The sequence below is a fragment of the Pongo pygmaeus genome, chromosome 18 (assembly GCF_028885625.2).
Source record: "Pongo pygmaeus isolate AG05252 chromosome 18, NHGRI_mPonPyg2-v2.0_pri, whole genome shotgun sequence".
NCBI lineage: Eukaryota > Metazoa > Chordata > Mammalia > Primates > Hominidae > Pongo > Pongo pygmaeus.
Window position 1 is genome coordinate 47,743,554 of NC_072391.2, and position 24,181 is coordinate 47,767,734.

Genomic DNA, 24,181 nt, shown 5'->3' on the forward strand with positions numbered 1-24,181 from the left:
AGTTTAGATCACCTGAGGTCAGGAATTCGAGACCAGCCTGACCAACATGGCGAAACCCCGTCTCCACTAAAAAAAGTACAAAAATTAGCCGGGCGTGGTGGCGGGCGCCTGTAATCCCAGCTACTCAGGAAGCTGAGACAGGAGAATCGCTTGAACCCAGGAGGCGGAGGTTGCAGTGAGCCTATATCACGCCACTGCACTCCAGGCTGGGAGACAAGAACGAGACTCTGTCTCAAAAAGAAAAAAAACAGTTTAAAGGCCAGGCGCGGTGGCTCACAGCTGTAATCCCATCACTTTGGGAGGCCGAGGTGAGTGGATTACAATGTCAGGAGTTCGAGACCAGCCTGGCCAACATGGTGAAACCCCCGTCTCTACTAAAAATACAAAAATTAGCCGGGCGTGGTGGCGGGCGTCTGTAATCCCAGCTGCTTGGGAGGCTGAGGCAGGAGAATCACTTGAACCCAGGAGGCAGAAGTTGCAGTGAGCCAAGATCATGCCACTCCACTCCAGCCTGGCCACAAAGCAAGACTCCATCTAAAAAAAAAAAAGTTTAAAATGCCGACAGCCACTGTTATGCAATGTTCAAGGGCCTCTCTCACACTTAGCTGGTGGAGGAGTGAATACAGCCTTTCCGAAGAGAGAAAAATTAAGTAATAGCAAAATCATTAAGTGTTTATGATTCATAAATACAATATTTGTCAACTAAAAAAATAAAATATGTAGAAGTCAAAAAAGTGTCCGTGATTCAGAAATGCCACGGTTAGAAGTTGCCATAAGAGTGCACACAAAAAGGACATATGGGTCAAAGTGTTTGCAGCAGTGTTGTCCCAAATAAGGGCATTTTGCAACATTGTGGGGTGGTTAAAATAACTATAGAATATGCATTAGAATACAATGAAACCATTAAACATAATGTGGAAGAATACTGTATATTATAGGGAAATGCTCATAATATATAGTGACAATTTAAAAAACAGATTACAAAACAATATGCCAAGACATGATTTCTGCCCAAGTCTGCCCTGATGGGTGAGCTAACCAAGGTTGCTGCACTGAGGGCGAAGGGGCTGCCCCTCGGCCCCCACCCCAGCCACTGGGATCCTCAGGAAAGGACATGTGAGTGTTTACTGCACATCCTACAGATGAGGAGCTCACAAGGACCCTGGATGGGGGAGTCCTCTGAGGTTGCTGGAGCTGCTGCGGCCATCTTGTCACTGCCAGGGGAGAGCTCTCTCTGAGAGCGAAGGCACAGTGGAGGAAAGCAGAACTAAGAAGAGACAGAGAAAGCGAAAGTGGGAGAGAGAGAGACATGAGATGACAAAGTGTGGGTCCTTGGATCCTGCTTGGTGTAAAGCTAGCCTGCTCCTGGACTTTACAGATAATAAATTCCTTCCTCATCAGATTAACCTGGGTTTTTGTGGCTTGTAACCAAAAGGGTCTGCACGGCCCACACACAGGCTCCCAGCTCATTTCCTTTGCAATGAGTGGTAACTGGAGGCGGGCGGTGCATGGACCTGCCTTGCAAGGCTTCTCTGTTAGTGGTGCCTGGAGCCCACTCTCTCAGCTGGCACAGCCAGTGTGACACATCAGGCCGGGTGTGTCCTGGATCTGCCCCCTTTCTGGGCGCAAACCAGAACTGAGGATCCCGAGGGTGGGGGTGTAGTTTCCTGCCTCAGGGCTGTGCTCCTGCTACCCCTTTGCCTAAAATTCTCCCCTATCTGTGATCCCAGGGCCAGCTCCTTTGTATGCTCTGCGATTCTTTGAACAGCATCCCCTCTAAGAAGCCTTCCCCGACCACCTGGCTGAGGACATCATTCTGTCCCAGCTTCCATTTGCTTTGGGAGTGGCCTCCTGACACTTCACTTCCATGAGGCAGGGACCAGTTCTGTCCTGGTCACTGCTGTATCCCCAGCTCTAGATAAGGCCTGAGACATCGTAGGAGTGCCAGGGATCTTTGGTTACTGAGAAAATGAGCAGCTTAGATCAAGGTTCCCAACACCAACACGCTGGGGACATGTTGGGAGTCAACTTAGCCCTACCAGCAGGTGGAACTAGTTTTGCTGCTCCAAAACAGAGTTCTAGCTATAGGGACAGCCACTAGAGAGCAGAGCTAAGGCCATGCTATGCTGAGGGGCCACAGTCCGCCCTGAACTGTGCCTCCCAGCCTGGAGCTAGTGAGGGGGCCGAACCTGGGAGCTGACAGATGGGGGCTTGGTGTGGGGACTTTTGGAGGGGAGGGCATTTTCTTGCTCTTACCATGGGGGCAACAGCTAGATGGGTGGGGGGACCCACACAAGGACATACTGCGGCTTCAGGCTTCGAGCAGCCCAGAACACTCGCTCCATCTGAGGGTCTTGATATCAGGGTGTGGTGTCAGGAGCCGGAGCCTATGGGTTGAAAGCCAAGAGTGGGCAATCAAAGCTGAAACCAGGCTGACGACTTAGGAGCTGGAGAGCACACAGGGCTGAACACACAGCTTGGGGACCAGGAAACCAGGGAGCAAAGTCTCCAGGGTGCTTCGGCAAGACCCCAGATGGTCTGCAGCAATGCACAGGCAACACGGGATGATCAGCGCTACGTGGTGAGAAACTTACCTCCTTTCACAGGACAACATTTTCCAGTCCTTCTGAGTAAATCAAAGAGAAGTCTCAGCTTGGTGATTGCAGGTCTCTAATGCTTATTTCCCTGTCTCTGGCTGTCTCTCTTTTAACAAATGTCTACCAGCGGCCTCAGGCTCAGGGCCTGTCTCAGGTAAAAGCGGGTTAGGGTGTAATAACAGTGATCGGTTTCATTGTGTTTATTTTTATAGCTACTTTCTAATTATAGCAAGTGATTCTGAGTTTCCATTTAGGATAGTAATAGGAAGTTTCTTTTTCAAGTAAATGTGCATAAGTAAAACGAGACTGCTCAAAGGAAAACAGCTGGTGATTGCTAGAACAGGCTGTGGCATTGTTGGGCCCCAGAGGGAAGGGCTGTGTGAGCATGCAGGAATTTCTGGGAAGGCAGCTAAATGCAGTTACTACATGGGGGCCAGGAAGCATTTGGAGACGTTGCTGGGCACAGCTTGGCTTTTGAGCCCAAGAGAGGCCTGCTGGGGATGTGCTGGGAACCAACCTACCCCTACCAGCAGGTGGAACTGGTTTTGCTGCTCCAAAACAGAGTTCCAGCTATGGGGACAGCCACTACAGAGCAGAGCTAAGGCCATTCTAGGCCAAGGGGTCACAGTCCACCCTGAACTGTGCCTCCCAGCCTGGAGCCAGAAAGCTCAGGGAGGCTAGAGGCCCTGCCCAGACCTCAGCACTGACCCTGCACCCCTAGGCCCAGCTGGATGACCCCTAAGGGCTTTCTGGAATTTGGATGCAGGGTTATTCTGTGTGTGCTGCCTCTCAGAGCATGTCACTTTGACCTGGACATCTCGGGTCTGGTTCTGGTGCTGTCCCTGTCTCGCCATGTGACCCTGGGTAAGTCATCTCTCCAGGCCTTGATTTCCCCATCTGTAAACAGAGATGAGTGAAATGACCCTTAAAGGCGTGTCAGTCCATTTTGCATTGCTATAAAGGATTCCTGAGGTTGGGTAGCTTATAAAGAAAAGAGGGTTATTTGGCTCACGGTTGTGCAGGTTGTACAAGAAGCATGGCACTGGCATGGCTTCTGGTGAAGATTCAGGAAGCTTCCACTCATGGTGGAAGGGGAAGGGGGAGTTCGTGACTTACATGGCAAGAGAGGGAGCAAGAGCCATGTCAGGCTCTTCTAAACAACCAGCTCTCACGTAAACTAACAGAGCGAGAACTCACTCATTACCAAGGGTAGGGCACCAAGCCATCCATGAGGGACCTGACCCATGACCCAAACATCTCCCACCAGGCGACACCTTGAACACTGGGAGTCACATTCAGCATGGGATTTGGAGGTGACAACCATGCATCCAAACCATATCAACGACCCATTTCGGTGAGGGGACCAGGAACATATCCCTTCCCCTCTCCTCCACATCCTTTAATGTGGGGCTCAGCAAGGAAAGTAGGGCTTGGGTCAAATTAAAGCCTGGGCTTAATTTACTGGTCCAGTTATTAGCTGTGTAACCCTGGGCAAGTCACTTAACCCCCTCAGGTTACAATGTTACAAATGATCCCATTTTCCTCAACTGAAAAATGGGATAGGAACATGTCTCAAGCAGAGCTGGAGTGACGGTGCTATCAATGGCCCGGCAGTGCCTGGTCACACAGTAGGCCTGGGGAGCCCTGACTTTTACCGCACAGGGAGCTGCTTGCAGAGCTTGTTTTCAATCGTGGGCTTGGCAGGGACCTGCCGGCATCCCAGGGGACAGGGTCTCATGAGGATGCCTAATCCCAGCTCAAAGTGGAGACCCCAGGACTCCGTCACAGCCAGTGGGGGGGAGTGGCTGCTGCAGCAGGGCTTCATTGGAATGAACCCCTTTAAGCTCCAGGCCAAATGCCCAGAGTGGTTTTGCAGGTATGGTTGTGAGGCTGGCATGGTGGTCCCATCTGCAGTCCCCTGGGATGGGGCACCTCTATGGTAGAGGGCCTGGGTGGAGAGAAGACAAGGATGGGGATGAACCCAGGACCACAGATGGCCCAGTTCCATGGATGATTTTCATCGAGGTGCCTTCAAGTCAGTTCAACACTGGGCTTCTCAACCTTTGAGGTATGCAGGTAAGAGTCACCTGTGGCAGTGGGGGATGCTCTTGTTAAAGTTTAGACTCAGATTCAGCAGGTCTAGAGTGGGGCCTGAAATTCTGTGTTCCTAACAAGGCTCCATCCTGGGTATGGAGGTCAGGTACTCCTCACCTCTCCTGTGGACCCAGCTTTTGAGGGGTCAGGAGAAGAATGTTCAGTCCCAGCTGCCACCACTCTAAAGTCCCCTAGAAACAAGGACTAATACAGGTGACGTGGGAGAGGGCCCAGGCAAACAGGGAGGTGGGGTACCCCGGTGGGGCTGCAGTGGGCTCCCCGGAAAGCTTGCTGGAGGTGGGGGCCTGAGGAATTCAAGGACTTGTTCCAGGAACCCAAGGAATGAGTGGGCTCTAACTGCTGCAGCATATGGGAGATGCCAGGAGGAGCTGGCTGTGGCAGGCCATTCCAGGCCATCAGACAACTTGTAGTGGATGAAGATACAATGTCTATGGCCAGAAGAAACTCCCATGGATGCTCAGGCCAAGGCTGCCAGAAGCACGAGGAGGGGCAGCATTGAGTGTCATCGGGTAGAGGCAAGGTGATGGTCCTGAAGCTGCCCCATGTGGCCAGTCCCTTTTTGGGAAGCCTGAATAAATCCATTTCCTGTGCACTGTGTGGGAAGCCAACCCCTCTTCAGAGGTACTGATGGGGAACCCCCCATGTGATTCTATAGGCTCCTTTACTCCCATGTAAGTATTTTCTCTCTCTGTGCACACCACACACACACACATCCCACACATATCTATCTGTGATTTTGAGATGCACTTCTTTTTCACGTTTCAGCACCTCTGAACTCAACAGGATCCTACACTTCTTATAGGCCTGGCTTGATGCTGACATCCTTCAGCCCCAGGGAATAAAGATCTCCAGGTCTCGAGGCACCTGGAACACCTCCATCTGAGACCACTTTAACATGATTTCTCTGCTTGAGGGATTTTGGACCACGCTGTGTGTATTCAGCCCTAAAACATGCGTGGGTGCCTGCTTGCAGTGCAGATTCTCAGAGGAAGTTCCCTGTACTCCACCCAGTGCCAAGTTTAATTTGTGCAAATTTCCTTAATGTCCCCTCCTGTACAACAGGTTTATTTGGTGTTAACCCTCACATCGGGGGTCTAACTCTTCGGTTTTCCAGTTTTTTGCTGGAATACCCCATTAAACTGTCCATATTGGGTATTTTTTCTTTCTTAGTAAACATTTGGTGCATCTTAGAGTTGATAGCATTTTAGATTTGAAGAAATAACTGACAAAATCAATATCATCTGTTTCATCATTACAAATAGACTCATAGCTCTTTAATTTTTCCATTTAACACTTTAATTTTCCATAGGCCTAGATTTTCAAGAAGTCCAATATCTCTCACTTGAAGTGTCTTTTCCTTGGAGTAGATTGGGAGATTTGAGGGACATCTGTCCAAAGACGAGACAGTCTGTTTCTAGTTTCCCATCCAGCCTGATGGGGCGTCTACAGTTGTTACCACAAGGTGTCGCTGTTGAACAGATTCTGGTGCAGTCTAGTGCATAGTTGTCCACTTCTAGAGTGATCACTTGCTGGGCCAAGTTCCTCTCCTTAAGTGGTGCCTCACATTAAGGTTCCCAAATTACAGACTCATTAATTCACCCTAATAAGCTCATCCAGGCAGTTTAGGTCTTCAGGGGCTTCCAGCCTCCAACACGCATTGGGCCAAAACCAGCCAGTACCACCAGCTCCAAGCCCTGTGTTGAATCTAGGTCACTGGTCCAGATACCCCTTCATTCTGGGCCTGTGGTGTCCTTTCCAGACAGCAGACCTCAGTTAAGGGCATCCCAGTCCATCAGAGAGGTTCCAGGATCACAGACCCTCAAAAGGGGCAGTGTTGAGGATTCAGTCTGTTTTCTACCCAGAGGCCCCATTAAGTATGTTGTATCACCTCCTCCCAGGGCTGTTTCTACACAACCCAGGGAAGCCATTCAGGGAACAGCTGCCTTATGAATGAAAATCCACCCCTAGACAATGTGCTATGCCATCCCAGCCAGAAAAATTGTTGGCAACTTCCCTTGCCAAAAATGCCTTGTATCACAGAATCTTATGCCATTATTACTTTCTGGCCCAGGGTCTTCCCACCCTTCAAAAGGATGGCATACAACTCCCACCGTGTGTGTGTGTGTGTGTGTGTGTGTGTGTGTGTGTGTGTGTGTGTGTAGAGGCTGTTCTTGAGGGCAATAAGTGAGCTTTTGTTTTGCTTCGTCAGGTCTACAACTGGGCGGAAGGGCTAGAATACTAAGATAGTAGTAGGATAATGGATGGAAATATTTTAAAGCAATTCCGAGGTGGAAGGAACAGAGAGAAAAGACTTGGAGCAGCTGGAGGGAACTGTTTTCAAGCAAATGGATTAAGTTTTGTCTAGAATGTGCGAGGTAAACTTCTCCTCCAGCTTCCCATGAAGATACTGGTGGGGTGGACACTGCTCTGGATGGTTTTGGCAGTTGGTTTTGTGTTTTGGAGACGAAGTGGCCCTGGCATCAAGGGGACGTGGGACACAAGCAGAGGCTTCCAAGGGGTCCCAGGAGCACCTCTGTCTGATACAGATGGGGAAATTGAGGACCAGAGGAGGGGCTTGTCCAAAGTCACCCAGCGAGTTAGAGCCCCTAATGGCTTTTCCCATTAAAAATGAACCCCAGGCCAGGGGTGGTGGCTCACACTTGTAACCCCAGTGTTTTGGGAAGCTGAGGCAGGAAGATCATTTAAGGTCAGAAGTTAGAGACCAGCCGGGGCAACAGAGAGACCCTGTCTCTACAAAAAAATTAAAAATTAGCCTGGTGTGGTGGTGTGCACCTGTAATCCCAGCTGCTTGGGAGGCTGAGGTGGGAGGATTGCTTGTGCCCAGGAGTTTGAGGCTGCAGTGAGCCATAATTGAGCCACTGCACTTCAGCCCGGGTGACAGAGCAAGACTGTCTCAAATAACAAAAAAGAAAAGGAAAAAAAAAAAAAAAAAAAAAAAAGAAGAACCCCAAACAGCCCACTGTGAGCCATGGTGACCCCAAATCTCCAGTGTCCCTGCGGGGTCCCAGGCCAGCTCAGTGCAGGTATTCTCGCACGGTGAGCTCCTTCAGGGTGATGCCTCGGGGCGTGGGCCTCCGGAGCTGGCTCTCCTCTAGCCTCTCCTGCAGAGACACGAAGTCCTTGCCCAGCGCGTAGGCCAGGCGGATCATGGCGTCTAGCAGAGGCGCGTAGTAGCGATGGCCCTCCCGGGCCTGCAGGCGCTGCAGGGCCCTCTCTCCAGCTGCGAAGGCCTCGGCGGGGCGGTCGAGGTCGCGGTGGCACAGCAGCACGGCGCACAGGGCCGGGACGGCGGCCGCAGGGCAGTGGGCGGTGAGCTTCTCCTGCAGCGGCAGCACTCGCAGCAGCAGCTCCAGGGCGCGCGGGTACTGGCCGGCCCGCAGGCAGCCGAACGCCTCGCGCAGCTCCGGCCGCGTGAGGAAGTCCAGGAACTCCCGGGAGCGGCGCACGCAGCGGATGGCGTAGAGCAGGCCCAGGTACTCTTGCAGGGCGCGCCGACGCTCACAGATCATCTCCTCCGCGAAGTTCCCAGTCAGGTGCTTCCTGGGAAACTCCACGTCTTCGATCTCCTCCCTGAACGTCTTCAGCAGCGCTTTCTGGAGCTTCGCGAAGTCGGAATAGCGCCGTTCCAAGACGGCCTTGTTGTTGTCAAAGCTCCCAGTCTGGATAACGATGATTTGGTACACCTAGGGCGCAACCAGAGAGAGCTGTGGCCACCTCCCAGCAGGGGCTGCGGTGGACGGAGCACCCCCAGAGTAAAGTTAACCAGGCTGGTGTAAAGCATGCCCTGAAAACGGGCGATCCTTATATGCAATTGTTTGTTTGTTTATGTATTTATGTATGTATGTATGTATTTATTTATTTTTAGAGACAGGGTCTCGCACTGTTACCCAGGCTGGAGTACAGTGATGCGATCATACCTCACTGCAACCTTGAACTTCTGGGCTCAATTGACTCGCCCACCTGAGCCTCCTGAGTAGCTGGGACTACAGGCACACCCACTACCCGACAGATTTTTTTTATTTTTTTTTTTAAAGATGGGGTCTGGCTGTGTTGCCCAGGCTGGTCTCGAACTCCTGGGCTCAAGCGATCCTCCTACCTGGGCCTCCCAAAGTGCTGAGATTACAGGCATGAGCCACTGCGCCTGGCCCAATTCTGTTTTAAATTGCTATTGGCATCAGCCGTGTCAACCCTGGAACAACAACACAGCAAGGTGGGGACATCTGGGAGGAGAAAGGGCAGAGGGTCCTGCCCTGCAGGTTGCTGGGGTCCCTCTTGGCTTTACTTGCTAAAACTGGGCCTCTGTTTTCTGAACAGAGATGCTGTGTTTTCCAAATGTTTCACACTTGGGAATTAGTTTTAGGTACAATATAACATCATTTAGGTACACTGGTGATGCCGTTATATGGTAAGAAAATCAATCCTTTTCAATTATCTTTCAAGAGAATCCTGATTACAGGCAATTATATATTAAGGGCAATTATAACCCATGCATCTGATTCCAGAGCCAGATTGCATGGGTTATAATTATAGCCCTACCATGGTCTAGCTGTGTGGTTTTAGATGAGTAATTTAACCTCTCCGAGTCTCACTTCTCTCATTCATAAAACAAGGATAGGCATAGTGCCTACCTCACCCAGTGAGGATTAAATGAGTTAATGCACTGAAACCACATGGAGCTGTGCCTGGCATGCCATTGGCATTCAGTGGTAGCTATGTTATTTATCCTGGTCCCAGGTAAGTGAAGGAGAAGGATGAAGTGTGGCTCTTAGGCAGTCTTTAACATCCCTTAACACAAGCTAAAATTCCATTCTAACAGAGAGAGCAGCTCCCAGGCGCAGGGCTTTCCTGAAGCCACAGTACCCAGCTAGAATTTAATAACAGCACACAGCTTTCCTTGTACTGACTTTCTTTGTATCGACTTTTCTAGTATGTTACTTTTTCTTTGTGCCATGTGATACTGGTTTTCCATTTAAGGTATTTCTCTTTGAAATAAATGTGCTTCATGTTTTTAAAAAGTGATCCAATTTAAAGAAAAAAATAAGTAATCATAATTATAACACACACAGGGATATGGCAAAATTGGTGAAGAAAGGACACAGGTGACCGACACCTGATAAGATGGGATTAAACTGGGCTATTTCCTTCTTGGGACCAAGAAATATGACTTATATGGTTCGAATCCTCACAGACCTTAGCAGGTGCTGAGCCTGAAGTCTTGCTCTTTGGCCATTTTCTCCAGAAGAACGCTGTGAGTTAGTGTGTTGACTCATTTCATAGTTGGGAAACCTGAGGCTCTACAAGACTTATTCAGGGCCAGGAAAGAAGCAGAGTGAAAGAGGCTCCACCATTTCCCGATCTCTGCTTACCACAAACTTAGAGACTTTTCTCTCCTCGATGCGAGCTGAAGCAATCTCAAAGAGCAGTTTGACGTGCTTCCAGCGGCATTTCTCATTCTGCCAGTACTGCTGAAGCTCCCGCGTGGTCATGCTGGAGTTGGAGCTCAGGCCGCTGTGTGTGTCTGGAAGGACAACACCCTTAAGGATCTGCACCCGGTCAGTGCACTTTCGAGGCATGGGCTTGGGGAGATGGCTGGGTCTATCTGAGATGGCGTATCAGAACTCCTAAAGAGTATTGAATATCCTTCTCTCCCACCCCGCCATTTATAGGCCCAATCGGGGCATCAGACAGACCTCTGTGCCCAGCCTGGCAGAATCCACCTTACCACTGACAATCTCAAATAGCCCATCACCCCCAAGTGGTTTCTCAGCTGTGGAATGCGGTGCAGGCACTTTGCATCATCCAGTTCTGGTCTGCAGATTGGCTATGGTGAAATCCCTGCTCTGGACAAGCAGAGACGGTGGCTTGTGTGTTTCTGTGTTCCCTGCAGCCCTGACTTCGTGACTGTTGCCACGACTCCTTGAGCACACATCAGTGGGCGGGGAGGCAGTGATGAGGAAGTTATGTTCCAGCCTCAGCGGGCTGGCCCTTCCTAACCTTCTCATCTAACTGCCCACATGCCGGGCTCTTCTCGGACATGCACTGCTCTGCCTTGCATCCAACCCTCTATTTCCATGCCTGGAAAACCAACACAGTGTTTCTTAAACCCCACTTGAGCCCTGCGCCACTCTGAGCTTCTTAAGAAGCACAAATAATTGTGCATTTTATTGCAAATGGCATGGGTCCCAGCTCTTTTCCAGTCTACCCTTCAAGACCCAGCCCCCACATCACTGCAAATGCCCCTTGGCATTAGAGTAAGAGCCTCCCACCTTGTTCCTATAGCTTTTTTATTTTATTTATTTATTTTTTGGTGGAACGTCTAACTATTTTTCACTGATCTGTTTCTCTACCAAACCTCAGGACTAGTGCAGTGTTTGATTTGTTCCTGTTTCTGTTTCCCCAGTGCCCTGCATAGGGCCAGGAACAGAGCAGGTATTGAATAGGGCATCTCGAAGGATTGTAAGAAAAGATTTGTTCCAGGAGATGGCACTACAGCAGATGCTATCCATGCCCCAGGATGGACCATGCCCTCTTGGCACCCACTTTCCCAGAACATGCCACTGGCTTCCCTGAGGGCTTTCTAGGGCCATAGCAGCAGGCCCAGGAGCATCCCTTCTCCTATGCAGGGCAGGACTGGTAGATAACAGCCGGGCTTCCTCACCCCTAGGATAGGACAACCCAGAGATACGTTCCAGGGTCTCCCAGAAGACCCACGCTGGGGTTGAGCCTCAGCCACCTACCGTGCCTATCTGTTCACTGATGTCCTGCCCTGGCCTCTTGCCCTTTCCTTCCATTCCCACTCCCCTGCCGTCTATCCTAGGACCATCTCCCGGATAGACAGCTTACACCAGTTCTGTGTCTCAGTGTCTGCTTTGGGATAACCCAGGTTACAAGAGCTGCCCGGGCCTCTTGCTGCATCCGACAAAGTGACCCACATTTGTACTTTGAATGTCTTCAGACCTCTCCCCCAGACCGAGTCTCAAGCCTCAAGCCCACCTAAGTGCCCGTCAGGTCCTGGGCGCAGGAGGTTGGGGCCAGTGGCTGGTGCTTCCTGCTGGGTCCTTGCCGTGCACTGGGTTATGGGTCCCGTGCAGCCAGGGCTCCCAGGGTGCTCTGGACTTGCCATGCTCCAAGGCTGCCAGAGGAACAAGAGAACAGTGAGGACCCACTCCAGTTGGGGTTCCCGGTGGCTCCTGGGGTGCCTAGGAGCTGTGTCATGCCCCCTCCTGGCAGGCAGAGGGAATGACAATGGCCCCACGGCTCAACCTTCCCCACTGTCCCAGCTGCCAGATCCCAAACCTGGGTCTGCCCCTTTGCTGGGCAGGTTACTCCAAGGCAGAGAAGACCCTTCACCTATTGTGATGATCCATGTGTTATTGAGGTGATCCTTACGTATTGCTCAGAGTTTTAAATGAGATGATTTCAAGTAAAATTATTGGCTTTAGTGATTACTTGAAAGAAAGATGCTGGCTTGTCTAGATACTCAGTTTTATGTTACACATGCGAATGAAGTCTCAGTGTTCAAGCCGAACATGGCCGCTCATGCCTGTAATCCCAGCACTTTGGGAGGCTGGGTTAGGAGGATCACTTGAGCCCAGGAATTTGAGACCAGGCTGGGCAATGTAGTGAGACCCCGTCTCTAGAAAAAATAAAAAAAAATTATCCGGGATGCACGCCTGTGGTCCCAGCTACTTGGGAGGCTAAGACAGGAGGATCCCTTAAACCCAAGAGACTGAGGCTACAGTGAGCTATGATGACACCACTGCACTCCAGTCTGGGTGACAGAACAAGACCATCTCAAAAAGAAAAAAAGAAAGGTCAGTGTTCAGAGCAGGTAGATACTGGTATGAATCATCTGTTGATCAATCAATCAATTATCTATCTATCAGCAAAATTAACTGATAGCTTATTATACCCACTTCATGCCCACCTAGGTTCTTCATAGCCCCTAATCTAGTTTAATGCTCACAAAAGTCTATCATTACCACCACATAACAGATGAGAAAACTGAGGTCCAGTCTAAAGTCACGCAGCTGGGGAGTGTGCACAACAAGCAAAGCTGAATTTGTCTCCAGTTCTTGTGACATGCTGGCTGTGCACTTCACACCCAACACATACTCTTGCACTAACCTGAACACTGTCTGCACTCGGGACTGTTTGCGTCTCCCTTTTGTGGTGAGGGAACTGAGACTTAGAGTTGCCAAAGATGAAGAGCTGGTGAGTGGTGGGCAGGATACAGACCCAGGCTGGGCTGACTTCAGAATTCTCTCCACCTTACTAAGGCAGGGAGAACAGGCAGCTGGGATCAGGTTTACATAATAACTCTGTCTGTGACCTGGATAAGTGGATGGGATGACCTGGTAGCTGGCAAGTGACTCAACTTCTCTGTGCTTCTGTTTCCTATAAATTGGGGATAATAACAGAACCCATGTTCACAAGGCTGGGGTGAGGATTCAGTCAGGCAGACTCTGAAGCCTCAGCTCAGGGCCCTGTCCATCCCAGGGACTGTGTAGTACCCCTGCTCTTAGTGTCTGGTAAGTGCTAGATGTTTCCAGAAATATTTGTGAAATAAATGACTAAACTAAGGTGGATTGGAATAGAATTACAAATGTTTGAGACAACTTAGAAAAAGGGACAATTAAAACATTAGCTCGGCTGGAGGGAGTAGCTGGTATACTGGTTAGGCATGGAAATTCAAGACAAGGAAGCTGCAGATGACCTGAGGAAGCTGCCAGTGGAACATAGAGGTAGAGCTGGGACTTGAACTCTGGTCTGTTGGATTCTGGGCTCTTGGTCTGAACCCCTGGGCTGACTAAGGCCTAGAGAAAGATAGAGCTGGTGCCTCCCTGGCACCCCCTGAGCACAGATGGGGACGGGAGTCATGCATGTCCCTGAGCACAGCCAGCGCCTGTCCCTTGCTCCAGGGGTGAGAGTCCCTGGCCTGGGAGAGGGGAGGTCAGCTGGGGCCCGGAGCCTGCACTTCAGGGGGAAGTGCTTGCTGTGTCGGGTGAAAGGAACCCTGGGGCCTTCTCCATATGGCTCTGCACAGCCGTCCAGTGGGCGGCCCTCAGGGACCCTCGATCCAACCTCACCTTTTACAGACGGGCAAACAGAGGCACGGAGCAGGGGCCTGGCTGGCCCAGGGCTGCACATTCTTGAGCATGCCGTCACGGGCACCTCTCGCTTGTCTCTTGTGCCTGTCAGGGAGTCAGGAGACATCGCCTTCCATCCTGACCAACAGTGTGTCCTTAAGCAAGTGCTTTAATATCTCTAGGCTTCAGTTTCCCCACCTGAAAAATGCGGCTACAAGCCCCGTCCTGTTGATAACATGACGGATGACTAGGGGTGGGTTCCCTACGTTCTGATAGGTGCCTAAGTGAGACAGCGGATGGTTTACGTGATTCTTGGTGGCTGGGATTCTTGGGGGCCCAGGGCACTCCTATGCTCAGCACTTCCGTAAAATGGGTGATGGCTAGTGGCCTTGGCCTCAGGGGCCCCAGCCTTTGCAGATCTGCTTTCATGACCAGGCAGCTGGCTCCAGGTCAGAAGCAGGGCACTATTGGCCCAGAGACCCTGTAAGACCCTAGAAATGATGCCTCGGCTTGACACTCCAGTAAAGACTGAGAAAGCTGATTCTAAAACCAGGCCTTAGAATAAAATCAAATTCAGCAGCCACAGTCAGCTCCCTTATGGTTGTCTCTTAAAGGTTTCATTGGGAGTCACCCATTTAAAGAGGAGGGGGAAGGCAAGAGTTGTGCACTGGTGTATCCATGGGGCCTTGGGTAGCTTCCCATCCCTCTCCAGGCCTCAGTTTCCTCATCTGTGAAATAGGAAAGCAATCTTGTCACTCTAAAAGCTCTCGGGATAGCCACATAGACGGTTCCATGGCCCTTTCCTCCCCTCTCCTCACCCTCTGTAGCAAAGATTTCTTGACTTTATAACAAAATACTAAAAGTGTTGTCACTGTTGGCCTGGGGGCCTGTAGTTGGCCCAGGGGACAGAGCAGCCCCCTCTACCTTCCAGCCCTGTGTGCATAGACAGTCATTCTCCTCCTCCTGTCCTCAGGTGTCCTAACCACCCCACTTTCCAAGAGCTGACTGCCAAGTCCAGTCCTTCTTCTGCTGGGCACACAGAGGCCACACTATCTTTCTGAGGGCCTGCAAAGGACTTTTCATGGGGGATGAGCCTCTAGGGGGTGAAATAAAGCACCTGGCCCACTCTGGGAGACAGAGATCCCAGGATGTTGGATGTGTGGCTGCCTCTCTTGGGGAAAGGGTGGGTACCCTCCAACAACTGGATGCTCACCTGAGAAGCCTTGCCAAAGCCAGGGGCTCCCAACCAAGTGTGCGTAAGAATCCCCTGGTGGGGTGGGGGTGGGATCCCAGGGGCTTGTTCAAGAGCAGGTTTCCTGGCTCCTAACATAGGAAAGTGCCATTGAACAGGCCTGGATTCTGCATTTTCCATGAGTCCTCTAAGGCTATGCTGAGGCAGGGGTTCCCTGACACTGTTTTTTGAGAAACACAGGTGTGGTGACTCATTCTCCAGGCCCGAGATGGGTTGTACAAGCGCCTAGCATTTCAAAAGGAATGGAGGTGATGGAGGGTCCAGGAGCTGTCCCTTCCTCTGCCTCAGTGTGCTAAGGAGAGCTCGAGACACAGCGGCTGTCACTAACTCTTCCCCCTCCCACCCTGCCCCCAGCAGGTGCCAGGCAGGGCCCCAGGAGAAGGGGACTCAGGCCACAGCGGGCAGAGGACAGCTGAGCTTGGGATCAAATACTGACCTCCAGTCTCCAAGGCTGTGTGTGTCCAGGGGTCCGGGAGGAGTGTCATATGGCCCCTTCGAGCTCTTGGTTCTCAGCTCCGGCGACAAGCCGAGGGGCTGCCACTTTCTAAGTTCCCCGTTTGAAAACAGGAAACAGGCTGTGTGACCTGCTTCTGATCGCCCCAGCCCATTGGCTGGTGAAACATGGTATATTGAACTCAACTGCCAGCCTGCCAGCTGTACCCACCTCTTCTTCCGGGTAACGCAGAGAAGGGCAAGGCGGTGTGGGGCCAGCCCTGTGGGATTTAGCTCAGCCTCACTTTCCCTGCAGCCTTGCAGAGGTCTGGCTGTCCTTTGAGTCCCCGTTGATCTCTGGCATTCAGGCATTAGCTCCCAGAGCCCTTTAACATTCATTATTCTACTCTATGAGCTAGGCATGATGGGGGCCGTCATGCCCCTTGAACAGATGGGAAAACCGAGGCTTGGATCACAGAGCTGGTGGGACACAGAGCCAGTGACTGACATAGAAGAGCAGTGGGGTAGAATTACAGTTCCATCTGGTGCCTTTTCTCTGAGCAAAGCTGTATCCATCACCACCAACAGAAAGTCCCAGGGAAGCGAAACCCCAGGGCAGTGGTGTGATTCATGGCCACCCATCTTTGTGGCCTTGAGGGCAAGAGACAGAAATCAGACAAAAAAAAAAAAAAAAAAAAAAAAAAGAAATAGAACTTTGCTGGCTCGCCCAGAAGTTTACCATGTGTTGTTTTCTGAGCCATGATTCCCTTCCTCCCTATTAGAGGTAGTTACAGTCCTGATTCAGATGGGGGTTACTTCTTGGCTTTTCCTTAGAAATTTACCACCTATGAGATCCCCAAACAATTCAGTTTCATTTCACTCATTTGTGAATCTTATGTAAATTGAACCATGCATACTGTGTGTATTCTCCAGTGCCTTGCTTCTTTCATGCAACATTTATGTGTATAAGATTCACTGATGCATTTCTGTGTAGCTACTTTTTTTCATTTCCATTGTTGTGTTGCTACATTATTATTATTATTTATTTTACTTTAAGTTCTGGGATACCAGTGTAGAACCTGCAGTTTTGTTACATAGGTATGTATGTGCCATAGTGGTTTGCTGTACCTATCAACCCATCATCTAGGTTTTAAGTCCTGCATGCATTAGGTATTTGTCCTAATGCTCTCCTTCCCCTTGGCTCCCACCCCTGACAGGCCCCAGTGTGTGATGTTCCCCTCCCTGTGTCCATGTGTTCTCATTGTTCAACTCCAACTTATGAGTGAGAACATGCTGTGTTTGATTTCTGTTGCTACATTATTTAAATACATCACCATTTGTCATTTTTTTTTTGTCTTTTGATGCACACTTGGGTTGTTCCTAGGATGGCCATCATGATCAATGCCACTGATGATATTCTTACACATTTATCCAAGTCCATGTACTTATCTGAGGTGAAATTGCTGGGTCTCAGAGTATGGAGAGTTTCAACTGTGCTAGATTACGCCAAATATTTTCCAGAGTGGCTGTGCCATTTTGTATTCCGACCAGCAGTATATGAGAATTCCAGGTGCTCCACCTTCTCACCTGCACTTGATATGGTCATTATTATTATTATTATTTTAGAGATGGGGTCTTGCTCTATCACCCAGGCTGGAGTGCAATGGTACCATCATAGCTGACTGCAACCTAGAACTCGGGCTCAAATGATCCTCCCACCTCAGCCTCCTGAGTAGCTAAGACTACAGGTATGTCACCATGCTTGGCTAATAAATTTTTTTTTTTTTTTTGGAGGGATAGACCATCATGGCAACTATGTTGCCCAGGCTGGTCTTGAACTCCTGGCCCCAAGCAATCCTCCTGCCTTGGGCTCCCAAAGTACTGAGATTACCAATGTGAGCCACTGTGCCTGGTTTGGTCAGTGTTTTTTAGTGTACCACTGCATTAATGTGCAGTGGTCTCTCATCATGATTTTAAGTTGCATTTCCCTAAGGACTAATGATGTTGAGCATCTTTTCATGGGCTTATTTGCCATCCTTATTCCTTCTCCAGTGAAGTGTCTGTTCAAGGTCATTGCTCATTATTGACTTGATTATTTTTAATGGTTTGTAGGTGTTCTTTATGTATTCATTTGGGTTTATGTGCTTCTCAATATCCTTTTCCATCCTGCAGTTTGGCTTTTGTACTCTCTTAATGGAGTTTTGTGATGAATAGAAGTTGCCAACTTTAAAGAACCATATTAGTCCTTTGATATGGTTGAATTTCGACTTTCCTAATTGCAACATGAAATTTAATGAAGTCCTCCTAGTGCCAAAGCATTCCGCCTTGAGCCAGTGCCATCCTTGGAGGGCATGTAGGTTTCTCCTGTATTTGCTTCTGCAACAACCTCATAGGCTTGTGAACCTCAAGAGGAGTTCAGATGAGCCAAACACTTAGAACAACACTGTTCCGTGCTGTACAAGTACTGACAGTTCTTACTATTCTAAAACCGTTGCTGCTTGTCTTTTTCATTGGAGGCTCTATAATGTCCCTGTTTACCTATTGACCTTGCTTATTGACATGGCCCTGCAATTCCACCTCTCTGCAGTGTCATCACTGTCATTAAGAGCCTCCACATCTGCAAAGGTCTGTCTCTGGGCAGAGCTCACGAGGAGAGCCATGAATGATGTGCCTCTGGCCTGCTAGCTGGGGCACCCCGTAAGTGCAGGGGCCATAGGTCAGTCATCTCCGCCTCCCCCTGCCCAGCAGAGGGCCTGGTGCTGTGGCTTCCTGCATACAGTGAGGCTGGAATGCCCTCTCCTCCCTGGGTTGTGTCCCGTAACTTTCCAGTTTTCTTGCCTACTCTCTGCCCAGGCCTGGAATCTGCGAGACACCAGGGTGGACTCTAAGCCTTTCTCTGCAGCCCTGTGAGCCTCTCATGCTGCAGAAGGCAACCACAGGGGAAAAATGTGTGGTTGCTGCCGCTTCCTCTTATGGGGAAAGGAGACGTTTCTTGGAAACCCCCTGACAGAGAGGGGCCTGGCCTATGTAGGTAGGACCCAGCTGAGCCAGAGTGACCGGAAGATGCCACGCATGGCCACCTGTTGGATGTTGCTTTTTCTCTGCAGCCAGAGTTCTCTGTGGTGGAGGCAGAAGGCATAGGTAGTGTCTTAGCTTGGGCTGCTGTAGCAACACACCGAAGACTGGGCGGCCTAAACAACAGACATCTCTGTCTCACAGTTTTGGAGGCTGGGAAGGCCAAGATCAACGTGTTAACAGATTCAGTGTCTGGGGAGGGTTTGATTCCTGGTTTGCAGATGGCTGCCTTCTTGTTCTATCCTCACATGGCAGAACGAGGGCTAGAGAGTGCTCAGGGATCTCTACCCTCATGGCCTAATTACCTCTTAAAGGCCTCACCTGTTTCATTAGGATTTCAATATATGAACTATATGAACTTGGAGGCCAGATACTCAGTTCATAACAGGCAGGCAAGGTCCCATCGTCATGCGGGGGACACAGGAGTGGGCATCCTCCATTGCAGCGCTGAAGCCAGATGGCGAGGAGGGTCACCACAAGGCACCAGGAGTGAGAAAGGGGAAATGCTAGTAGTGTCTCAGAATCTGATGCCTCTCCTAGAATTCAAAATCAGAGCACCTCTCCATCTGGCTTGGACCCTTCAGTGGCCTCCCACCTCATTCAGAGTAAATCCGAACTCTCTGCTGAGGCTTCCACGATCTGCTGCTTGTCTGGTTTCCCATTTGTCACTTGGTCCACTCCCAGTGTCACCTACCACACACCAGCCGACCCAGACTGCTCTCTGTTGCTCAAACGTGCCTTTGTTTTCACAGTTCCTTCAGCTGGAAATACCCTCCGCTTGGTTCTTCCATCTCTGGCTTTCTCATATCATCTCATCTCATCTTATCTCATCTCATCTCTTCTCATCTCATGAAGCAGCAGCTTCATTGTCGCTCCTCCCTGCAGCCTTCTCCTGACCCCTCTGTCGAGATCTGTCCTTGTTTTGCTTATTCGTATACTTGTGCATTTCCTGTCTGAAATGCCACAATGGCAGGGACTTTGTCTGTATCATCATCTGTGTCTCTAGCACCTAGCACAGTGCCTGCCACATAGTGGGTGCTCAGTAAGTCATTGTGTGCATGAATGAATGGCGGGGTGAATGCAGAGAAGTGGTCACCCAGGCTGTGGCTGCAGCTCAGCCCTGACTCATTGTGTGATTCTGGGCAGGCCACCACCCTGTCTGATTTTTGGCTTCCCTAATTGCAACATGAAATTAAATGACGTCCTTTTACCACCAAAGCATTCTACATTGAACAAACAATTGAGTACTAGAAGCTACCCCTCACTATCGCTCCGGATGCCTGACATGCTTGGAACTACAACACTGGTACGCCTTCTTTGAGAAATTCAACAAGAGTGTATCAGTCCCAGGTGTGCCTCTCAGCGCTGGTACAGCAAACCACAATTGGCCAGGTGTTTTTTGCAGGTGACACAAAATTTGATCTTGTCAATCTTGTTTTTCTGCAGCTGGATGTGCCTGTATAGCTTTTTATTAAATTTCAAAGGTTCTTAATATTGCAAGATTTAAAAACTGGGGCTGCAGACAGAATGCACTGTGGGGCACCGCTGTGGTTGTATTGAGACATGGCAGGGTGGGGCTGGGTACAGGCCCATTTATTTCTACACTGCAGGCCGCGGGAGCTTCAGTCACCATTACTGAACTTCCTGGTCTTTGTCAACCTCAGGACTATCAGAACTGCTGATTGTGTAAAGATTCATGGCTAAGATTAGGAGAAAATCCAACTTTTCTGATCAGGAGAACATACACCTCCCATTCTTGGGACATCTGTTTGGGCAAAGGTGCTGATGAGCAGTTTGGGTGGGGTTAAGGGCCATCAGGGCCATTGTAAATCATTTTAAGGTATGTGCCTTGCACAGAGGACTTGAAAAAGGGCAGCAGTGGGCCGGGCACGGTGGCGGATCACCAGGTCAGGTGATCGAGACCATCCTGGCCAACATGGTGAAACCCTGTCTCTACTAAAAATGCAAAAATCAGCTGGGCATGGTGGTGCATGCCTGTAGTCCCAGCTGCTCAGGAGGCTGAGACAGGAGAATTGCTTGAACCCAGGAGGTAGAGGTTGCAGTGAGCCGAGATCATACCACTGCACTCCAGCCTGGGCGACAGAGTGAGACTCCACCTCAAAGAAAAAAAAAAAAGGCAGCAGTGATGCTAAAATCCAGCCCCGGCTCTTCTGTTCCAAGCCAGCACTTCTGACCATGCAGATGAAGCTGGCACTTGTGTCCACACATTGGAAAAGAAGAATGATATGGTCTTCTGTGAGTTAATTAATAATGGAGGAGTGAGAAACTGATTTTCAAAGACAACACCCTCAGCCAATGGAACATTTTATTTTGCTGAAGTGGGGTTTGTAAGCTTGGGGCTAGAATGGCAGAGTTTGAGAACAGAGGGGTGATTCTAGAAACAATATGGTGGAAGGGAAGGAGAGAGAGGAGGCACAGCACGGAGTCTCAGGAGGAGGCTTACGCAGGGGAGCTGGATTGTGTTTTTGGGTGTCTGATCTTCCTGCCCAATGTACTGATGAGCTTCAAATTGGGTTAGGACCTGAGGTGGGGAAGTGACAAAATGCTAGGTCTGGTCTTAAGGTGGGAATGGGGCAACCTCAGAGGCTGCCCAAGAGATGCAGGCACGTCAGGTTCCCAGGCTGGAGGCTGCTCTGTGGAGAGCTGCCTGCTCCAATGTGTCCTTCTTTCAAGCATTGTCCCTCTGTCAGTAAGTCACCCATGGATAGGGTGCAGTGACTTACGCCTGTAATGCTAGCCTGGGAGGCTGAGGCAGGCAGATCACCCGAGGTCAAGGGTTTGAGACCAACCTGGCCAACGTGCTGAAACCTTGTCTCTACTAAAAACACAAAAATTAGCCGGGCATGATGGCACATGCCTGTAGTCCCAGCTACTTGGGAGGCTGAGACAGGACAATCGCTTGAGCCCAGGGGGCGGAGGTTGCAGTGAGCTGAGCTGGCGCCACTGCACTCTAGGCTAGGCGACAGAGTGAGACTCTGCCTCAAAAAAAAAAAGTCACTCTGCAAACAGACTTGGCCAAGCACTGGGCCAGAGGCTGAGGTCCAGCAACAAGGAAGGGACAAGGAAGGGATAGCTTGAACCCTCAGAGACTGGTGAAACACAGGACGGACACATGGAACTTGGGCCAACAGTGGAGGACCGTCTCGGCTGATGGCCAACAGGAGGACAGGCAGGCTGATCTTTGCAGCTGAGAGGACTGGGAGAGCCCATAGGGACTGTGGGGTCTGGAGAGCTTCCTTGCAGGAGGTGGGCATGGAAGGTCCAAATAAAAGCGGGTAGAGAAGGACGTGGACTTGACTCATAGTCCCACCATTCCATAGCTGGGTCATCTTAGGAAATTCATGAACCTCTTGAAACCTCCGTTTCTTCCTCTCAAAGATGGGGATGAGGAATGGAACCTATTCCATAGAGGTGTTGTGAGAGTACAGGGCGTGGCATATGGCAAGTGTTCAATAACATATTCACACTGTGGAGTGCTGTTTACCAGGCACCAAGTCCTAGTGTATGCATCCCTCGTGACAAGATGTAAGTGGACTGTCATTCCCACTTAACTGTGAGGGAGACTGAGGTCAAGAGAAGTGAAATGACTGGCCAAGAACATACAGCAGCTAAGGAGCAGGGCTGGAATTCAAATCCAAGTTCGCTGGGGCCAGAGTCATTGCAGTTGCCACCTGTTGCCTCTGCCTGGGGCGCAGAGTGAGCAGAAGCTCAGAGGTGGGAGTACTGAGAGCTGCGGGAAGTTGGTGAAGCTGGGGGTGCAGAGATGTGGGGAGAGAAAGCCATTCCTGTCTTCATTTGGGCCAGCTTGTGGAAGTGTTTGGACTTTGGTGAGTGGGCGGGCTGCTTGGAGCAGAGGACCACCAGCGTGGAGACTGCAGCCCAGTGTGAGGCCGGGTAACCACCGCTGTCAGCAGCAGCAGCAGCCGCCAGTCCTGGGCTGAGCTCCTACCATCCAGGCCTGCTGATGGGGGCAGTTGTCGCTCCTAGGGGAAGTGCTCAGGCACAGGCAGCTTCCCGGCCTGGGAGAATTTTAAATGACACAACCCAAGGATTTCTCTCCTCTGAGGCCTGGGGGATTCTGGAGGCATCTTCCTTCCACCTCTTCTGAGCACTTCCTGGCCGGTGCCCAGGTCAGAGCACTCAAGGACAGAAATATCTCCAGGGCATCCCAATTGCCTGTGTCAGCAGAGGGCCCTGCACACAGGGAGTTTTTAATCAATATCCCTTAACTCATTGGAAAGTTTTAAAAAATTATTATTAAACAAGTAAATTATGCTTATTAGGAAACACAGGTTAGCACAGAAGAATTTTAAAAGTCCAGTTAAAATCCGATCCTAACTTGTCTTTTAGATGTTTCAATGCATATATTCACACATATCTATTACAGAATTTTTGTATAAAGTATGAGGTAGTAGTCTAAATTCATTTCTTTTGCACGTGGATATCTAGTTTTCCCAGCACCATTTGTTAAAGAGATCATTTTTCCCCCTTGAATTATCTTGGCATCCTTGTTAAAAAAAACCTACTTTTTAAATTTAGCCTAATATTCTTTCTACACAAAGCATTTGACAGCCCAACTGTTTTTCATTGAGATATAATGCACATACCATAAAACTCATCCTTTTAAGGTGTGTAATTCACTGGTTTTTCGTCCATTCACAAGGTTGTGTAACCATCACCATGATCTAATTCCGGAATATTTTCATCATGCCAAAAAAAAAAACAAAAAACAAAACAAAACAAAAACCAAACCTTACGCCCACTAGCAGTCACTCCTCATTCCTCCCTCCTCCCAGTTCCTGGCAACCACAAATCTACTTTCTGTCTTCATGGGTTTGCCTATTCTGGACATTGCATGTAAATGGACTTATACAATAGATGTCATTTTGTGACTGGCTTCTTTCACTTAGCATAATGTTTTCAAGGTTCATTTATGTTGTAGCATTTATCAGTACTTTGTTTTTTTCACAGCTGAATAATATTCCATTGCACAGATAGATCACATTTTCTTTATCCATTCATCAGCTGAGGGACATTTAGGTTGCTTCCACTTTTTCCTCTTATGAATAATGTTGCTATGAACATTTGTGTACAAGCGTTTGTGTGCATATATGCTTCAATTCTGTTGAGTATACCTAGGAGTAGAATTGCTGGATCATATGGTAACTCCATGTTTAACTTTATGAAGAACCCACAAACTATTTTCCACAGTGGCTTCACTATTTTACGCTCTAACCACCAATGTATGAGGCTTCCAGTTTCTCCACATTATTTCCAGTACTTGTTTTCTGTCCTTTGGACTAAGGGCACCTTTGTGAGTGTAAAGTGGTATCTCATGTTGGCTTTGATTCACATTTCCCTAACAATTAATGATGTTAAGCATCTTTTCATGTGCTTGTTGGCTACTTACATATGTTCTCTGAACATTTTCAAATCCTTTGCTCATTTAAAAAGTTGTTTATTATTGAGTTTCAGGAGTCTTTTATATATTCTGGATATGAGTCGTGACTATTTTCTCCCATTCCATTGGTTGTCTTTTTATTTTCTTGATCATGTCTTTCAAAGCACAAAAGCTTGGA

The 24,181-nt window shown here is 49.5% G+C and overlaps 1 protein-coding gene across 4 annotated transcripts; it reads right to left on the bottom strand.

The window, feature by feature from the left end:
• Positions 1-1,187: 1,187 nt before the first annotated feature.
• SNX20 (sorting nexin 20) lies at positions 1,188-15,903 on the bottom strand. 4 transcript variants are annotated; one of them, XR_008494716.1, is made up of 5 exons: positions 15,511-15,600; positions 11,727-11,865; positions 10,100-10,251; positions 2,257-2,387; positions 1,188-1,267 (listed from the first exon to the last, which is right to left on the bottom strand). XR_008494716.1 is itself a non-coding variant. In XM_054454954.2 (4 exons), exons 2-4 carry the CDS (start codon positions 11,854-11,856, stop codon positions 7,748-7,750), a joined length of 951 nt encoding a protein of 316 aa, XP_054310929.1. In that variant the 5' UTR covers positions 11,857-11,865; positions 15,511-15,600; the 3' UTR covers positions 5,960-7,747. The 4 variants fall into 4 exon arrangements, 3 of the variants coding, with proteins under 3 accessions (XP_054310929.1, XP_054310931.1, XP_054310930.1); XM_054454954.2 differs by lacking the exons at positions 1,188-1,267; positions 2,257-2,387 and adding an exon at positions 5,960-8,416; XM_054454956.2 differs by lacking the exons at positions 1,188-1,267; positions 2,257-2,387; positions 11,727-11,865; positions 15,511-15,600 and adding exons at positions 5,960-8,416; positions 15,739-15,903.
• Between the last annotated feature and the right edge of the window lie 8,278 nt (positions 15,904-24,181).

Bases quoted from the DNA above. Each gene is read 5' to 3' on its own strand.
- SNX20 (XM_054454954.2), bottom strand. From the start codon at position 11,856: ATGGCAAGTCCAGAGCACCCTGGGAGCCCTGGCTGCACGGGACCCATA. The intron at 10,252-11,726 runs GTGGGCTTGAGG...TTGTCCTTCCAG, and splicing joins AGGACCTGACGGGCACTTAG to ACACACACAGCGGCCTGAGC. The intron at 8,417-10,099 runs GTAAGCAGAGAT...GTTGCGCCCTAG, and splicing joins GAAAAGTCTCTAAGTTTGTG to GTGTACCAAATCATCGTTAT.